The 13,121-nt window shown below is 36.7% G+C and overlaps 2 protein-coding genes across 3 annotated transcripts; one reads left to right on the forward strand and one right to left on the reverse strand.

Annotated features, from left to right (window-relative positions):
- Nucleotides 1–764: 764 nt before the first annotated feature.
- On the forward strand, nucleotides 765–8,682 carry popdc2 (popeye domain cAMP effector 2). 2 transcript variants are annotated; one of them, XR_014030313.1, is made up of 4 exons: nucleotides 765–1,970; nucleotides 3,929–4,037; nucleotides 4,179–4,735; nucleotides 6,614–8,682. XR_014030313.1 is itself a non-coding variant. In XM_081367979.1 (4 exons), exons 1-4 carry the CDS (start codon nucleotides 1,480–1,482, stop codon nucleotides 6,694–6,696), a joined length of 1,098 nt encoding a protein of 365 aa, XP_081224105.1. In that variant the 5' UTR covers nucleotides 1,173–1,479; the 3' UTR covers nucleotides 6,697–8,682. The 2 variants fall into 2 exon arrangements, 1 of the variants encoding a protein (XP_081224105.1); XM_081367979.1 differs by having other exon boundaries at nucleotides 1,173–1,970; nucleotides 4,179–4,593.
- On the reverse strand, nucleotides 7,017–12,920 carry pla1a (phospholipase A1 member A). Its single transcript, XM_081367978.1, has 11 exons — nucleotides 12,447–12,920; nucleotides 11,604–11,823; nucleotides 11,333–11,510; nucleotides 10,999–11,107; nucleotides 10,234–10,335; nucleotides 9,973–10,065; nucleotides 9,688–9,855; nucleotides 9,123–9,212; nucleotides 8,318–8,426; nucleotides 8,033–8,188; nucleotides 7,017–7,882 (listed from the first exon to the last, which is right to left on the reverse strand). Exons 1-11 carry the CDS (start codon nucleotides 12,613–12,615, stop codon nucleotides 7,801–7,803), a joined length of 1,476 nt encoding a protein of 491 aa, XP_081224104.1. The 5' UTR covers nucleotides 12,616–12,920; the 3' UTR covers nucleotides 7,017–7,800.
- Nucleotides 12,921–13,121: the final 201 nt, after the last annotated feature.

Raw genomic sequence — 13,121 nt, forward strand, 5'->3', positions numbered from 1 at the left:
CAATATTCTTCAAAAATACTTCTTGCTATTCTGAGTTTAAATCACAATTATTCACAATTATTTCTTGCAATTCTGAGTTTAAATCACAATTATTCACAATTATTTCTTGCAATTCTGAGTTTATATCAATTCTTAAATTTATATTTTATTAATTCTGAGTTTATATCTCACAATTCTGTCTTTTTCTGGCAATTCTGAATTTCTCGTAATTCTGAGTTTGTCTCTCGAATCTGACTTTTTTGGCAATTCTTAAGTTTATATCTCAATTTTTTTCTCACAATTCTGAGTTTATTTCACAATTCTGAGATCATATCTATTTCTCACAATTCCGAGTTATGTATATAGTAAGTAAAAAAAAAAAAAAAGTAGAGATAGAAACTTGCAACTGTGAGATAGTCGCAATATTTTTTTTTATTCCATGGCAGAAACAAGATTCCATAGTTTTATAAAAGCAATATTCATTACAATTATACAGCAAATAGCCCATACTGTATTGTCAATATAAGTTCTGTGTCATGCCTAACAACAGCAATTACCGCGGTAAAGTTAGTTTGCAGTTTGCAATTCAGATTTCTTTTTTGCTATAAAAACACAGTGCTTGTTTAAATGTGAATTATATTGCATGTCACTCTTGACAATATAGCACAGCTTGACGTATCTTATTTAAATAATAATAATAATAATAATATAAAAAAAAAAAACTGCACTCCTGCACCCCATTGCTAAGCAGCAGAATAGTGTATTACATTATCTACCAACAATTGCTGGGCCAAGTTATGTGAAACTACACACAGGAATGGCCAGGGAGGGGGAGGTAAACAGTGTTACATGATCTCCCGTTATTTGATCTGTCTCAGATTCTTTAAGTATGCTGCCCCCCATAACCTAGGACCCTCCTTCCCTCAAACACCAGAAGAACTGGAATACAAGTTTACTGTTTGATTTGAGAGAAAATGAGTGTTGGTGACATCTGGCAGAGCTTTCAAAGATCTTCCCAAATGTCAGTGAAAGCTTCTCTCCATGTCACTTGTTATCGTAACCACTCTGCCCGGCCATCATTGTGTTATGTTAAGTAGCGAGTCTGCTTTCTGTCCCTGGCTCTTTCCTCCTTGGGTTTCAATTCCAAACATGGTTATCCTTCTCATGGTCTCTACCCCCGCCTCTCCTGCTCCATGTTTCCAACAGTCTTCAGTCCAGTGTGGGTCAGGGAACAGAAGCAGAGACATTATAGGGCTGAATTTTTAAAGGAAAAGTGGGTTTCAATGGAACGGAATTATGAAGCTTCCTTCATTCCAACTGTTTTTGGCAGCAAGTGGTGCATTGACTGTTAGAGTCTGCGGGGAACAACCTTTTTGAATCTAATATCTAACAACGTTTTTAATACCTTGGGCTTATGAACCTCTACTTTTTCCATCAAGGTATTTGATGACACTCTTTTTTTAAGTCAGTATTCCATTGAGAGACAGCAGAGGCACAAACATGGATAGTGGCGACTTCATCGACACCATAATTTACAATCACACACTCTGCAATGGATGGACCAACAGCACTGAAGGTGCCATCTACCATCTGGGTAACACCATTCTTTTTTTGGGCTATATGGGTGGTAGTACAGCATATGGGGCTCTGTACATCTTCAGTTTTTTGGCTCCCGCTTTCCTCTGTTTGGCTATGTGGGGCTGGCTGACGGTGTGCGGCCTTGATGTCTTCATCTGGAACCTTCTGCTGATGCTGCAGTGTTTGGCCCAGGTGTGTCATCTGATTTTTCGGCTGATGCAGGAAGGTTTAGCCAACGAGGAGCTTTCTGCGCTTTACACGGCGGTCTATCTGCCGCTGGATGTACCTGTGCAGGTGTTCAAGGAGATCACGGCTGCCAGCGAGAACAAAGTGCTTTCTCTAGCGCCCGAGAAGACGTATGCCGTGGAGGGGAAGACGCCCATTGATCAGCTGTCTTTTCTCATTTCTGGCAGGTGAGAAACCGAACATATCAAAGAGTTGTAGACATACATAGGTTCTCTATCTATTAGTGGTTGATCTTGAACTGGACTAAACACTGTAAATATCCGCTTTTTTTACCATAAAGTGTACCAACGTCAATGTTTGTTTTAGCTCGCAATATGCAAGCTGTTCATTCTGAGTCGTTCAGTGTAATAAATAGCACAAAAAATTATATATTTTGGGGTAAATGGCACCTAATAAATAATTCAAAAAATCATTAAAAATGCAATTAATACATAGAGCAGAATTTGAATTGGTCTCATATTTGAGTTTGCATCATTGATAGTTATTTTCCTGTTTATCGATGTGAAGCTGCTTTGAAACAATCTGTATTGTATAAAGTGCAATAGAAATACAGGTGACTTGCCTTCATGAAGAAAAAGCGTCATTAGTAGTATTTCGGCGTAAACTTTTATAACATAAAATATTTTAAACTGCTTACGAAACACATTTGTCTGCCACATTATGGGTGAAAACAACAAACAGGAAATGATATCATAGAGAGGACCCCTGCAGACCCTCATGACTGTGTCAAGGTCAATAAAGGCCTGTTCACACCAAGAACAATAACTGTAACTATAAAGATAACTATAATCAACAATATTAGCATTCTGTTTGTTATAAGTGAGTGCTGCAGTTATGTCATCTGCATGAATTCTCTAGTTCTGAAAAGCAGGATGGATTCTTGGCTGTCAAATGTTTTTATCATTCATCAGCTGGGGAAAAAACACATCTTGAAAGTGATTCACCGGTTACTCTCCTCTGTGCCATTATCATTATAGTTGTGGTGTGGACTCTGCTTTTCTTTTTAATGTAGAATTATTTTTATTACCATATCTTTATCGTTACGTTTAGTTATTGGTGTGAACAGGCCTTTGGTCTCTTAAAATCTCAGATAATTTGATATTTTATGACAAAGCAATATTAGTTCAGGTTGTGGAATGTCATGGTGAAAATGCTCCCCCAAAATGTAATATTTATGAATTATTAATTCATATGTGTGATATTTATCTTGAAAATGATGTTGTAAACCTTTTTCGAAAATAATAATGTTTATGCTCACGTGTATTTAAGGTTAAAATAAATGTTTTTACTTTTTACCTCATGGTTTACCACATGACATTTTTAGAGTCATTCAATTTAAAGTCACAATGAAACAGAATAAGTGACAGATCTTTAAATACATATTGTGATGTATATCACAATGTAATGGATTATATATAGAAGTAGGACTTGATTTTATCCATCAGTTGTTGATTGGACACCGGTTCCCTCAACAAATACTCAATAGTATTTTTTCATTGGCTTTTGTATTATTGCAGAAAATATGGTGTGTGTGACTAACAAAAGCTTATGATTCTGACACGTTTTGTTCATCGTGAAAATCTTCGCAAATGAACACTTTATGAACTTTTATGAGCACTGAGCAGGCTTTAAAAAAAATCACAAGAGGGTATAGGCTACCGATGTATTTTATGTTGTAGAATAAAATGTGAAAATATGTTGAGCTTGTGTTCACAGACCTTATTTCAAGCATTTAACCAAAAACCTATTCAAAAAACCCATTCACTTCAGGATGATGGAACCGGAAGTGGTAAAATGCTAACTTGTTTCTGGGTTTTAGCCTACAAAAAATAAGTCATCCCTGCTCTACTCTATGAAAATCTGGCATACGTCACCAGAGAGAAGTCTGTCGTTTCACCGGGAGGTTCAGTTATGGCATTTTGATTAAACATTAGACTCAAAACATTTTAAAAAAATGAAACATACGCATGGATGAATCCTTCACACTGAGATCAATAACATGCATTTAGACAATAGGTGAATTTTCATTTCATGCTGACTTTAAGCTTATTCAAAACCATATTAAACCAACATTAATACAAAAAGGACACTTTTAAGAATTTGACATGTGTTTCTGCTTTTACAGGATTAGAGTGTCCTTAGAAGGTCAGTTTCTCCATTACATCTTTCCTCACCAATTTCTCGACTCTCCTGAATGGGAGTCTCTAAGACCAACAGAGGAGGGCAACTTCCAGGTATGATAACATACTGGTTTTATGTGATTGGGTACATCATGGCAACATATTTTAGTCTGTGCCATTTTGCAAAATTATTCAGTTCATGCAACCATGAAATACTGCATGCCCTTAAACATCCCATGACCCTTTTGACCTCAGGTGACACTAACCGCAGAGACTGACTGCCGTTACATCTCTTGGCGCAGACGTCGGCTTTACCTTCTGCTGTCTAAGGATCGTTACATTGCTCGACTTTTCTCTGTCATGCTCGGAAGTGACATTGCTGACAAACTGTATTCTCTCAATGACAAGCTGTTTGCCAAGAGCGGTGTGCGCCTTGATATTCGTCTGCCCAGTCTCTACCACGTCCTCGCCCCCTCGCCACAGGGCAGTGAGGGTGGCAGCACTAGCTCACCGCCCAGGGGAAGCCAAGGAGATCCCCCAGTCGTGAAGGTTGATCCAGCACCGTCTAACCAGCGCTCAGATGGAAGAACCTTCCATCCGGACCAGGGAAAGACCCCTGTGCCCAAACCTCCACACCAGCTCTGGCCCTCAGACACAGAGATGCCCTCTGGTGAGGACTCAACCAGCTTGGTTCTGGAGGACTTTGCTGATATGACAGGCTCTCTAATGGACTACGGGAGTGAGAGGGAATATTTGAAGTAAAGATTGGGGTTTTGAAGCTTAACACACTGGAACACTTCTTAAATCACAATGTAAGTACACAAGTAATGATTGACGGGTGGGTCGGTATAGACGGGGCTGGTTTGCATGAAGAGGCACAACTGCACTAACTGGACATCTGAGCTGCACAAACACTGAGTGATTAAGAGAATGCAGAGTGATGAATGTGCATGATGAATTGTTATATTTCGTGCTATTTTTAGACCTGGATTATATTTATGTCTTTAGTGTCATCTGCTGAATTCACATGGAGGGAAGGAAGGACAATAGTTCATTCATACATAATGATTATTATATTACATTGAAAATTAATATTCTACAGGAATACTGTTTTGAATAAAAAGTTGCCCAGATGTCTTCAAAAGGTTAAAAAGTAAATGTTTTTTCCTTTAAAAATAATTTCTCTTCTTATTATATTGATATTACTATTCATTTAAAATTGAATTATAATAAAATACTTTACATTGTAGGCTTATTATTGACAGGGACCCCGTTGTAACATCCTACAAGGTAAAAAGAAAAAACGGATGACATCTAGTCTTAGTAAAAGAGTAATAATATTCATGTTAATCAGATATTGGTTGTGTCTGAAATTGCCCCTATACCCTCATATCAATATCAGATTTATTTCTAGAACACAGTTCCAGTAGTGGGATTGAATGTGAGATTGAATTAGTGCACTCAGTAACATCCATAATGGATTTCCAATTTCCTCAAATAGTGCCCTATTTAAAGTTTTTGGCTTTTAGTAAATATGTTAGCCTTGCTGTTATATATATATATATATATATATATATATATATATATATGCTAGTGTGCTCCAAAACAATGACAAATTCTCATTTAGAAGATCAAACCCAACGTTGAAAATGAAAATCAGGTTTATATCAGAATCCAACGCCAGACTGACATTAATCTCCAACGTTGGACAGACGTTGTATTGTGGTTGAAAATGAAAATCGGGTTGACATCAGAAATCAACATCATTCGGGTTCTGACGTCAACCCGACTTTCATTTCCAACCAAAATGCAACCCCTGCAACCAAACTGACGTTACTACTTTCTACTCAGACCTTGACATGTAGTAGAGTGGAGTAAAAAGTACGATATTTGTCTTTTAAATGTAGTGAAGTTAAAGTAAAAAGTTTCCAGAAAAAAATGTGTCCTAAAGTACAGTACTCAAGCAAATGTGCTTTGTTACTGTCCACCTCTGATTATTATATTAAAACTATTAATTTATGATTTAATTCATTTTTACATTAATTTAGCAGTGTAGGCTTTGGGTTACTCTTTAATAATTACAGTATGTTTAACTTTTAATTGTTTTACCACAAAGAAAGTCTATGGTATGTCCTAATTTAACGTGTGTCCTTTCTGGCAGAGGAAAGGCTCCCTTGGGTGAGAGATGAGTTTTATTTAGTACATGGTAGTGGAGTTATATTCAGTGTTTCCTTCTTAGATGTTTCTATGCTTAGAATGAGACTGGCTTTATTTGACTACATACACTTGTGTCAGAGGCTGGATGAAAGACTGGAAGGGGTTTGGGATATCCAGGGATCCAAACATGCCAAGTCTATTCATCCAGCAATCCTGCACTCCCCCCTCTCCAAATACTTGGCTTTGCCAGCAAGGGGTAGATTGCACTTTGTAGGGTACTGGATAGTGGGACAGGTGTGGGAGGAGGAGGAGGGTTCCGCTGTCATTTGAGACATGACCTTCACACGCTAGTTTCCAAAGGAATGAGGTATATGGATCATGTCCAGAAATACAGCCTGTCCTACCGAAAACAATGCGAGAACTACACCGATGGATAAAAACATGTCTTTAAATATGATTATGTTGTGCTGAATTGCGTTATGGAATTTATTTCAGTGTTGAAATAATTCAATGACATTTTGATGTGCCATCAGAGGATGATACTCCAGGAAGTCTTCCACTTCGTTTCCAAAGAGGACGTGCCCCACTGGCCCCTACTGACACCCCAAAGCTGTAGGAATGGTTTCAGCAGCATAAAGACCATCACATCTGAACGATTTCTCCATTAAATCACCATCATAGCGGTTTACTTTTATATGACTGAAGACAACATTAGCACAGAACAGTAAAAAAGCCATCAAATGTACTTTTGTTTAGGACAAAACAGATTCACAAACCTTTTTTTTCTGGCAGATACTGTGCTATATATGATTCCACATTGCTGTGATTTCAACATGGCTGTTTTACATTTATTTGAAATGGCATGTGCTTGTTGGTTAAATCTGTTTGGAATACTGTACAGGATTTGTCAATTAAAAGCAAGAAATTAGACTTTTCAACACAAACAAATCAATTTTTATTTAATTTGAACACCTCAGAGTTTATTGATAGTAGGTAGATACTGAGATTTATTATCCAAATAGGAAGTTAATAAATGCTCATCATGTACTGAGACTGTATACTGACCATGTTATGAAAATGTATTTTCATGGGGCCAACTGTTAAGTGCTGGGTTAAACACCATTAAACACTTGATATTACTCTTAAGATGCCATTTCAAAGCAGAGATTAGCCTTATTACTAATTGTGAATGGACAGAAACTAATTTGTAATATCAAGTATGCAGTGTGCAGTTATAAACACTAATCAGAGTGCCAAAATATAGAATTTTTGTACCTTGAATATACATTTTTAATCATTGAAAATGAACCAGTATGTTCAGCACATATATTAACACATAAAATAACTGCTGTATGTTGAATGACCGACTTTCATAATTCACAATATTTTTGTTGTGGATTGTTGTCTAACAAAACTAAACAGAAATTCAGGTACGTTAAATTCCTCTCGACTGAAATATCATTATAACACTCTCTGCATATAAAAACAAAAGTATCTGAAATCATATTTTACATTATTTGTGAAATCATATAAACATTTTTTTTTGTGAAAACACAATAAATATATCTAACAAAGCATTTGTGTCCCCTTGTATCCTATTTATGTCTTTGTCACCAAGCTTTAATGTCTCCTAACCTAAATATGCTAAAAAAGTTTTAGTGTGTGAAATTCGGTTAATGTATAAGCTCTCTAAAGTAGATTTCGTGTTGTTTTTTTTAATTTAGCACACTTGTACAAAGTCATGTGACCATGGTGCTCCCCGTCCAATATTAATGTTCTTCACGCATAATGGATCCAACCCTCTGCACACAGAGCACAAATAAAATATCATTAAATACGGTATTACATTGGATGTGCATTTGATATCTAAATCAAAATATTGTGTAATTCCTGAAATGAGTGTGCAGAAAGAGTAAAGTAAGTTTAAAGGCAAATATTAAGGCTGCATTTACCTGGTGTGAGGGACTTCAGAGATGCATATATACTCAAAATGAATGTCTCCTTGTCTGTAGAATCGAGCTCCTGTGTTTTTCAGCTGCACTGAGTCAATTTTACACAGTCGCTCCGGGTGTGCAGCCACCTTTTTATACGCAGTTTCATCTGTATTTCTGAAAAATAATGTACAAACATATTCACACACGTTTTAAACAGTTAAAGGGCTGAACCTGTAATGAATGAACACAGGCTATGGCTCATTGATCATGACTTGCTGGTAAAACTCGAAATGGAATACACACAGTTTGAGTTTTAGCTCTGTCTCAGGGAGTCCTGTAGAGATCAGGGTGAGCTGAACCTCAGCAGACTTGTCTAATGTGGAAACCTTCAAATCCACAAGGATGTGATGCGCTAAAAAAAGAGTATGGGCATTATTAGGCTGTCTTTATAATGTGTCATTGACATAACACTTCATTTGTTTACTGTTACATATGGCAGTAAAGTTTCTGTTGATTTCAATAAGCCTGTAGTGACTTTTAATTTTTATTTTTGGGTGACTATATTCTACCATTCAAAAGTATGGGTTCAGTATGATTTTGTAATGTTTTTGAAAGAAATGTTAACCAAGGCTTGTTTTATTTGATCAAAAATAAATTCCGATATATATTAAATGCAATAATGTAATTTATTCCTGTGATGGCAAAGCTGAATTTTCAGCATCATTACTTCAGTGTCACATGATCCTTCAGAAATCATTCTAATATGCTGATTTTCTGCTCACAAAATCTTCTTTCAATGTTGAAAATAGTTGTGCTGCTTCATAATTTTGTTTTTTCAGGATTATTTGATGAATGGAAAGTTCAGAAGAACAGCATTTATTTGAAGTCTTTACTGTCACTTTTTTTGTATTTAATGTATCCATACTGAAAAGTATTAATTACTGACCCCAAACTTTGGTGTAGTGTAGGTGTTTAAAAAGTAGACAACAGGATGAGTTAATATGAAAGACTGCTTAAGTATAATTAAGACATAAATCAAGATGTTAATACATGCAGTATCTGTGAGAGTGGACTTCTAATAAATGACAAAATGTACAAATTAATATACCACAATATGGAGCCGTAGCGGTGGTCAGGAGATAGACTTTCTCTTGATTTGGCAGTGGAGTAGCTGTTATCCCACTGTTCTTTAACAAGCCTAAAATACACACATATACAAACATTCATTACGTGAAATTTTTTTATCCTTTTGTTACATAATCAGCCTCAAGTGAAACATTTTCAGCAGTCTGAGTCACTCATGCACACAAAGAAAAAGTCAAGCCTGATTAAACACCTAAATGAACTAGGACATCAAGGTCATTACCATCCAAAATTAGATTAGCATGCAACCCCCCGCAGAATTATTATTCACATTTTCACTAATTGAGGACATGCGTGTGAACCATGGCCATCCTCCTTATGAAGACACATCTCATCATTCAGTCTTTGAACTACAAAAAAGTTTGTCCATCAAGGTTATTTTAGTAAGACAATGTACAATGTTGATTTCATTAAATTCAAAAGCTACAGATTCTTTTCACTTTTAAGAATGTGTAACATTTTTTAAATATATATTTGTGTTCAAAAACAGACTTATTTTTCTTTAAATCATCCTGCTACCTAATCATTACCTATTTGTGGGCATGTGCCATTGAAGGGTCCCTCACAGGTAATGCATTTTCCTGCCAGGAATTCCTCATAACTGGAGCAGGGGAAACCAACAAGCAGACAGGAGCCGTTCAGGGCGCTCATGTAGACATGCAGTGCCCTCATGTGGTCACAAATGACATAGCCATACACTGGAAAGTAGATAAAAACTGACAACATAGACAGATTCTCAGGTAGCATGAAGCTACGGTACATTTTTGAGCTTAATGCCTCTGTTAGTGTTTGGTCAGCTTTTGCTGTCAACTTACTTGAAGCAAACTTTGAGCGTGCGCAACCGGCTTGGTCCATTCCACCATTTAAGAAGAAGTCCACATGTCCGACAGGAATGGATATTCCAAAGTCTAGCAAATGTAAAAATGTTCAGTTCAGTTGTGTTACAGGCTACTTCTGTATTAAAAATAGCACCAGTGGCATACTTATATGAACTCTTGTAGTTCATATCAAGAAATCAAGAAAATGTCCTGTTCAATAATAGACGGGCGTTCCAAAATAAATGAAAATAGATTTACAGTCAGAGTCAGTGTGGATGGCCTCAACAAACAAGGCATCAGATGAATCCAGACGGTCAAATGGATCAGCACTCTTAAACATGGGTCCTGCCGGGTCCAGACCTGTGCACACAATACTCACATTCAGTATATGTTCTGTATGATACAAAATTATTCACATTTAGGATTCTGCATAAACACATTACACACTTTAGTTTAAAGTTTCAAACAACATCTTGTTTTCTCACCAAGATTGTGTGGTGTAACAATATGTCATTGTTTATTTGGAGTGCACTCGTGGCCTCTGCTTTTGTCTGAAAGACTCTTTCAGTGTGGTGCAGTGTTGGTCTTTGTTCCACTCATAAGTCTAGCATCTTCGTATCAGGACAAAATGAACAGCCTACATGGTCCTATGGCAGGCTTTATCATTACATAGTCATTATGCAATTGCATTACGCAAATCAGAAGAGACTACGCAGATAAGCGCACAAATGAAAACCTGTTTTTAATCATTTAATATATCTTTTTGTCTTGACAAATGATATTGTCAGCATAAGAATTTGAGGGACAAGCTGAATTGAAAATTTAACATGAATATTAGAATTGAATTATGCATTATTTTCATTATTTTGTTGTGCAATTAAATTTTATAGTATTTTATTTAATAAATTGTGAACATATCTATTAATAACATTTGCTTTAATGACATTTTGAAGATTATGGTCTCTTATTTTATCAATTTATTTATCAATTTACTTTTATTTAGGCATTGAATTCAAATATTACCTGTGATTCGACCCAGCTTGCCTTCAAATAGGGTCCCCACAAATCCACACACATGTGCTCCAAGGCTCACACCGATGAAATGGAAAGATTCCAATGTGCTTCCATACTTCTACAAAAGAACATCAGTGTACTTTTAAATGTCATATTACTCTTTGCAATGTACTTTCTGTGCGTTGACTGTTACTATTGATCATTGTGAACAAGTTTATGTTATTACTTCTGCCAGATGAACACTGCTTACAGAGGACTCTACAGCTGTGCAGCCATTTGTATGTAATGGTCAGGTATAATGACAATGGATTCTATAATACTTTGACATAATCGAAAAAATTACCGTAAGCTGATTGATAAGCACCGATATCTGCACTGACACCTCCTTGTAGTTCTCTACTACCAGGTTATAAGCAAAGGAGGCTCCATAGACCCAGTCCACCACCAGAACGTTCACGTCCTCTTCCTTCAGTAGAGCCTGGGCTAAGCCACTCACCCAGGAAGGTTTACTGCCCATGGCCCTGAATCGCAGTAAATCAAGGAATCATCTGCGTAAGAGATCATTCACATGGACTTCTTTCCTGTTACAAAATGCTGCTGATTAAATGCTTCACCTGTATCCATGAACAATGACTTTAGTGGGGAGTGATGAGTTGAAGTAAGCCGTGTGTTTCTGGGTATGGTTGAGGCAATCCTGCGTGAATAGGCTGGCACAGTCTGCATTCTTTCGGGTAAGGAGAAGGTACTGAACCTGGAGCTTGGTGTGCTGTCTGTATTCCTGCCAGGTGGTGTTGTTGAAGTCAGCACACTTGGTTTGGGATGGTTCCTCATCACCTGTAAAGTTGTACGCATGTGGGAGATCATGAGTATCCCAAAAAGTCAAACACATTTTTGAGATTTTATAACCTATAATTGGTAGTTTTACCGGATTCACCTGACACTGCTTTCCCTGCAATTCCCAGATGTGCAAGTTTGACATATAGAGGCGAATTTGTAAAGTGAAATATTATATATTGTATAGAAAAATAAGGAAGAAAAGCAGAAGATATTTTGGAAATAAACTTTGAATGGTTAATAATTTTTATTGAATTTAAATACAAACATATTAAATTGCAGCCACCAAAAATGCAAGCACTATTAAAGAAGTGCAATTCAATTTTTTTTTTAATACCAATGATTTTTTACTTTCATATTGTAATTCTCAGTCTGCATCTTTAGATAAAGAGGTAAAATGGTCTCTTTCAATGAAATAATGGATTGGTAAACATTTAAAATCACTAATCAAATTCTGTACGCAGTTACATTCACAACTGTTGATCTGTGAACCACTTATTGACACACCATAACTTCAAGCAACTCCAAATAAAACAGCTGTACTCAAATACATTTGTGTGTGTTGCGTTCACATACACCTAATATAACTGGCATTATTACAAATGTAGCAAAAATGATCTTACCCACAGCAGAGGTGACACACACTGACAAACAAACAAAAGCTTTGATCCATTTCCAAGCCATGGCTTTATTGACCAACAGTGCTAAATCAGCTGAGTGAGAAGTTTCTGCTGGTTTAGATTCCTGTTCAAAAGCAAAATCGTTCTTTGTCTTTCTGCATCCTTTCAACATATGTTGTTCCTGTTCTTCAACTAGTTGCCTTAAGAAGCCTGGAATCCACTTAATAGCCAGTCACAATCTGTTACACAATGACTGTTTCTGAGAAAAATGCTACAGTATCCGATTAAGTGAGATGAAGGGCTTTTCCTTCCATTCCTGGTGTGCTGTTATAAACCATGTCAGCATGTAAACCTGAGAGAAATTAACTCCATGCATCCATCCTGTGATAGCTTATGTAGCTAGTGGTGACTTTGTATTGGACTACAACAATGAAAAACAAGTGATCAGTCCACTGGTCTGCAGCTGGTTACGAACCCATGACCTCACAGATGAAATGTTTGATTGTTTATCCCGAGGCTGGACTCTGGCCTCTTTAGCACAGTGTCGAGCCAAAACTCTCAGAAGGGTTTTAGATTAATTGAAGTGAAATTAACACAATCAGTTGGCATCACTTGAAAGATATTATTATCAACAGCTATTTGTTTGTTCAGACTCCCCCATACAGCTGTCTTCTGCAA

The sequence above is a fragment of the Scardinius erythrophthalmus genome, assembly GCF_964197995.2.
Source record: "Scardinius erythrophthalmus genome assembly, chromosome: 6".
Lineage (NCBI taxonomy): Eukaryota > Metazoa > Chordata > Actinopteri > Cypriniformes > Leuciscidae > Scardinius > Scardinius erythrophthalmus.